At 41.6% G+C, this 5,655-nt stretch overlaps 1 protein-coding gene across 2 annotated transcripts; it reads right to left on the minus strand.

Moving 5' to 3' along the window:
• Positions 1-754: 754 nt before the first annotated feature.
• Positions 755-4,820, minus strand: LOC107046088 (IWS1-like protein). 2 transcript variants are annotated; one of them, XM_029126674.1, is made up of 3 exons: positions 4,616-4,820; positions 4,357-4,502; positions 755-3,513 (listed from the first exon to the last, which is right to left on the minus strand). In XM_029126674.1, exons 2-3 carry the CDS (start codon positions 4,440-4,442, stop codon positions 846-848), a joined length of 2,754 nt encoding a protein of 917 aa, XP_028982507.1. In that variant the 5' UTR covers positions 4,443-4,502; positions 4,616-4,820; the 3' UTR covers positions 755-845. The 2 variants fall into 2 exon arrangements, with proteins under 2 accessions (XP_028982507.1, XP_028982506.1); XM_029126673.1 differs by having other exon boundaries at positions 4,357-4,507.
• Positions 4,821-5,655: the final 835 nt, after the last annotated feature.

The raw sequence follows: 5,655 nt of genomic DNA on the forward strand, positions 1-5,655 counted from the left end.
AATAATATAAAGACCCTTGTTGTCGATCCAACTCCTCTTCTTAACATGAACAAATGAGTGCATTGAAAGAAACATTTTTTTCATGGGCTATTATACATAATTTATGACGTACAATGGGTACTTAATTCAATTTTCTTCAGATGGAAAGTGCGCAATAAAGGAAGTATGGCTAAGGAAATTTCTAAAGACTTTCAATTTTACCGAGATCTTCCCTTAAGAGGTGATCGCTCTATCAAATTTTCAATAAAAATACGTACACCAAAAACCTGGCTAGAAAATTAGGATGCTAACATCACTTTAGCGGACTAGATTAAACCTATCACTATTTCTGCAGTTTTTATATTGCTGGAAATGAATAATTTTCAAATTTTTCCATCTTCATGTGCAAGGATTCCTTTGAAAAATAGAAAAAACGCAAAAGTAGAAAAAACATTGATTTCTTAGTCTCATCCCACACGAAGAAGTTAACATCCCACTTTTGTAAGTGAATTTCAGATCAAATTCCAGGAGAATATTTTTTGTGAACTGAACAATTTCAGAAAATTTAGGTACTTAGTGAAAATAAGCTTCAAATTTTTAAATTCCAGACATTTGTCATAATTCCCTGACTTCTCCACACCAATCAAATTCCCTGACAATTCCCGGTTTTCCAGATTTTCCTGATGGCTGGACACCCTGTGTAATCGTTAATTTTGACGATCTTCTAATTTTGCCTGGAAATGATATATAGATGTATTAAAGGGAGCACTTCAAATATTTTCAAATGTTTATTTACGAGTAGTATGCTTATCACAAGAACACTGAATCAAAATAGAGTGAAGGAGAACTGAATATGCAACTTGAAATTATAATGACATTTTTCTTCCCTCGATAGAAATGTCAACTGCTCGTCTGGCTGCTTTTATCCTCTTGCCATCCATATAATTCTTCATATGCCTCTCGAACCTGTTCATCTGCTTCTTGGTGGTACGACTGATATCCACTTCAGATTTCCACTCGGGTCTGATAACGTAATCCTTGTTGGAGGGTACAGGAACCCTGGCCCTTCCCACCCACCCTGGATCACCAGGTCTGAGTTGTTTCGCATCATTCTGCTTCAGTGCTTTATTAATATCGGACTTGTGGCCCGTATCAGCCTCATCAGATTTCCTCCTCTTCGCTGGCGTCTGCTCCAGGTCCCTCTGCATCCTCTCCTCCTTCGACAATGCTTTAAAATCAGCAGACAAATTGAATATCGGTCTCGCCCATTCGTTAATCAACTTTCCAGCACGTTCTTTATTTTCTTTAGTCTCTCGTGGGTGTTTATAAAGATACATCACAGCCTTCCCAATCCCCGATTGCTTCAAAGATCCCTGATCGATTCTGGGAAACTCCCACAGAAGCTTTAATAAACTATCACGAATCCTTAAAGATGGTAGAGAACGATCTGGCATAGGCGCCAGCCAATCAGTCAACACGGAGAGCACATTATGTTCCAGGAATGCCAACTGAAGATCGTGTTTCTTCAGCTGCGATAAAACTTTCGGTAACATTGCTATTTTGTTGGTAGCTGGTTTTAACTGCTGATTCAATTTCCTGTCCTCCTCTGAAGCATTACGCATATCCGCTAATAATTGCGCTATTATGTCATCATTGTCGTTAATGATGTCAATGTCTTTGCGCTTACGTCTTCGTGTTTGTTCCTCCTTCTTACGTGCCAACATACGATCAAAGTCTGACATGTGATCGTTCTCTTCTCCACCACCTTCTCGCACTCCTTCATCAGAATCTTCGCCTTCATCCACTAAGCTACATTGTTTCGGTGCCTCCTCACCCTCGTCTCCCAGTATTCTTCTCTCTGTATTGTCATCTTCTGCATTTGTGGATGTTTTCTCTTCACTCTCCTCCTCCGAGTCTGCAATTTGGTGCTTTAGTTTTTTATCCTTAATTACAGCTTCGGCCTCCGAATCAGAATCTGAAATTCGTCGTTTTCGTTTGACACCGAGTGAACTCCCAGTTGAGTCTGTGCTGCGACTTCTACTACTCCTTCGCGAACCCGATCTCGATCGAGATTTCGAACGTGAATGCGATCGTGATTTTGAACGAGAACGTGATTGTGCTGACCTTGAACGCGAATGTGATCTGGACTGTGATTTTGATCTAGATTTAGACCTTGAACGTGACCTAGAAGGTGATCTTGATCTAGAACCTGATACAGAGCGTCTGGATATTGGTTGAGAGTATGAAGAAGCTCTAGAGCCAGATCTGGATCTTGATTTCATTAAACGCGAACGTGATCTAGACCTGGATTTACGTGAACCGGACGCCGATCTGGCAGATCGTGACCTAGACCTCGACTGAATAGATTTTGAACGTGACACGGATCTTGATTTAACCGATCTAGAAGATGAGCGTCTAGATTTGGCAGAATCAGAACGAGATCTGGACCGCGATTTAACAGAACGTGATCGCGACCTGGATTTCGACTTCACTGAACGGGACCCGGACCTGGCGTTAGCAGATCTTGATCGCGATCTGGACGTCGATTTGATTGAACATAATTTGGATTGGCTAGATTTGAATCTATTGGAAGCTAGTGAGCCTTGAGGTGAGCCTAAATGCGAGCTGGATCGTGAATTTCTGGTATCTGAAGAGTCTCGTCGGAATCTCGAGTCAGATCTAGAGTGAGAATACCTCACAGCTGGAGAGCCAGGTCTGGAAGATCCAGGAGAGTCTGAACGAGATCGTGAGCGTGAGTTTCTGCTAAGTGGAGAGCCATGCCTCGATACTGAACGCGACCGGAACCTATTTGAGGCTGTTGACCCAGCTCGTGATCTGTTTGAAACCAAAGAGGCTGATCTCGATCCCTTTGAAGCAAGAGAACCAGTTCTCGATTTATTCGAAGCTACAGAAGCTTCTCTTGTTCTCTTTGCAGTCAATACACCTGGTCTTGATCTATTTGAAGCAGTAGAACTTGTCCGAGACCGATCAGAAACTGCTGACCCCTGTCTAGATCGGTTTGATGTCACTGAATCCTCTTTTGACCCTGAACGTGACCTGAATCTAGTCCGGGGTTGACTCTCTGTGCCTGTAAAACTTTTTGAGCTCGACCTAGATCTTCTTGATCCTTGCGTACCTTTATTGAATTCAGGAGATTTGGATTTAGATCTTGATAGAGACTTCGCTCTCGACCAAAAGCCAGATCTGGATCTTGAAGGTTTCGATGCATTGTTAGGGCTGTTAGATCTTGACCTGAAGCCTTTGGAAATATCTGAGAGTGAGCGCGAACGCTCCTTAGAAAACTGTTCCTCTTTATGACTTAACTTCGGGGTCTCATTTCCTGCGAGGGACTGGGAGCCATTGCGGTGCTCTGGAGAGGTCGAACCGCTTTGTCTTGACGATTTTGCACGAGATCTTGAGGCGTTGTTCGTTTGGATTGGAGATTGACCATTGTCGTCGTTGATTATACTTGATTTTGAGTGGTTGGCTTCTGGAGACATTGGATCCTTCCGATTGGGCGAAGAATTCGGTGATCTGAAAAACAATTTTTTTTTCAACATTGTCGATTTTCATAATAAATATATGATGGGAGGTTCACAGAATGAAAAAATAAACATCGGATTCCTACTCATTGTACTAGCGTTTTTCTTGCACTACTGAGTCAGTAATCTTGCCGCGTCTTTCAACAACCAATAGTATTTTTCCGGGCTGCTGCGATGGTGTTTTTTACTCATGTGGCGTTGGCGTCCGAGCCGAAGGCAAGGACTGGCTAACCACACGTGTAAAAAAAACCATCGCAGCAGCCAGGGACAAGATTTTTTTGTAGTGATTTTCAAGTTTTTGAAGTTGAGAAGTATGCAATACCAATTTCCAGACGAGAAATCGTGAGAAGCAGTACAGAAAATAGTAGATTGTTCACCAAGGGAGGAAAACAGGACATTCTAATCCACACGCGAGTTTTGATGTCCTGTTTACCTTCCTAGGTACACATACTCTTTTTTCGTCATACTGCACGGTATAGTTCGATTTTTCTTCGTAAATGCAGGGATCGAGGAACGTGGGTTATGTCATTCCGAGGATCGTCAAAAACAACAGAAATCCGAGGAATGGAATAAGCCACTGTCCTCCCTTCATTTGGGGAGGAAAATCGAACTTTCCGTGCAGATGTGACGAAAAAATTTTTGTAGTGTTTCTCGATTTTTTATTCAGTCGGTAAAAGACGAAATAACGCTATTGTCAGTTGTCACTTATTTTACCGACTGAACAGAAAATCGAGAAACACTACAAAAATTTTTTTGGTTGCTGAGAAACGCGGCGGATTACTGACTCAGTTAGAAGTGCAAGAAAAATATATTTCTTCTCACGTTAGAAACTTACTCATTCATTGAAGTGTTTCGCTCCTGACTTTCAGAATAATCTGGACTTATCGACTGGTTGGTCCCCTTCGAGATTGATCGTGACATTTTGTCAAACTCACACTCCCATTCTTGACCTTCTCGATTAGCCTGGTTGTCGAAGTCTCTCTTCTCTTTTAAAAAATTTCATTGTTTTATTTATTATATTTTTTATGCATGCAAGTGGTATGCCTCATAAATATTATGTACGATTATTATCACATTTTGTATTGATTTCTAACCTGAAGGATGCATGAAAAGTTTATATGAGTTACGATTGATTCACTCAATCATTCGAGTTGAAGCAGCGGGAGTATCTTTAGTAGATGGTGATAAAATAATTTCGGAATTTGTTACACAGACACCAATTCGTTACAATACATGATGCATTTTATCAGAACAATAGAACGAGTTGTCGCAAATGGATTAAATCCTGAATACTAAACCAATGAGGATAGACTAAAGTAGAGGCTCAGTTCTCAGTGTTCAGGCGACCACCAAAACAGAATAAGTATCACCCCGTGGGAGGGATGGCGACATGGTCGACCGTCAGTAAAAATGAGAAACGGCGGCGCGGTGGGGACCAAAGAGGATTGACTAAAAGTAGAGGCTCAGATCTCGGGGTTGAAGTGACCCCAAGGCAAAAATAGTTCGACCCCAATGGAGGGATGGCGCCACGGTCGAATCTGACGGCTGGGCGACTGCCTGTGCGGGTTACTTGGCAAGTCGGCAGTAGCAATCCACTGTCACAGGGATAATTTCGGAGGGAAATTTATACTCTCCTCGTCCTCAACATGTTCTTAATGATTTTCAGGTGATTCATTTGCTGGCTAATTAATATTAAGGAATGAAACCCAGACGGTGTGATGGAGAATTAAATTCGCCATCAATCGATCCCCGTTGCATCCCTTAATCTCTGTAACAAAAAAATACAAACTTCGACAAAAGTCATGGGCCAGTGAGAAACAATTTTCTTCTCGGCGCACAGTGACTTTTCACCATCCGCCCGCGAATTAAAAATTTGTCTTTCCCCTCCTAATTGAAATTAAGGGATGAAAAAAAGGCTGTTTGACGGAAAACTAAATTACCCATCAATTAACACTCTTTCATCCCTGAATCTCTGTAAAAAATGGAAGAAACTGTCATGGAAATCACAGCGCAGTAAGAAAAATAATTGTTTTGCGGCGCACAGTGAATCCCGGTAATTAAAAATTGACCTCTCCCCTCCTAATTGAGATAAAGGGATGAAAAAATGGCAGTTCGACGGAGAATTAAATTCTCC

Source organism: Diachasma alloeum, unplaced genomic scaffold, assembly GCF_001412515.2.
Source record: "Diachasma alloeum isolate Michigan unplaced genomic scaffold, Dall2.0 Dall_scaffold_01201, whole genome shotgun sequence".
NCBI lineage: Eukaryota > Metazoa > Arthropoda > Insecta > Hymenoptera > Braconidae > Diachasma > Diachasma alloeum.

Excerpts from the sequence above, each read along its gene's own strand:
- LOC107046088 (XM_029126673.1), bottom strand. Across the intron at positions 3,514-4,356 it reads CGAAACACTTCAATGAATGA|ATCACCGAATTCTTCGCCCA; the intron begins GTAAGTTTCTAA and ends ATTGTTTTTCAG.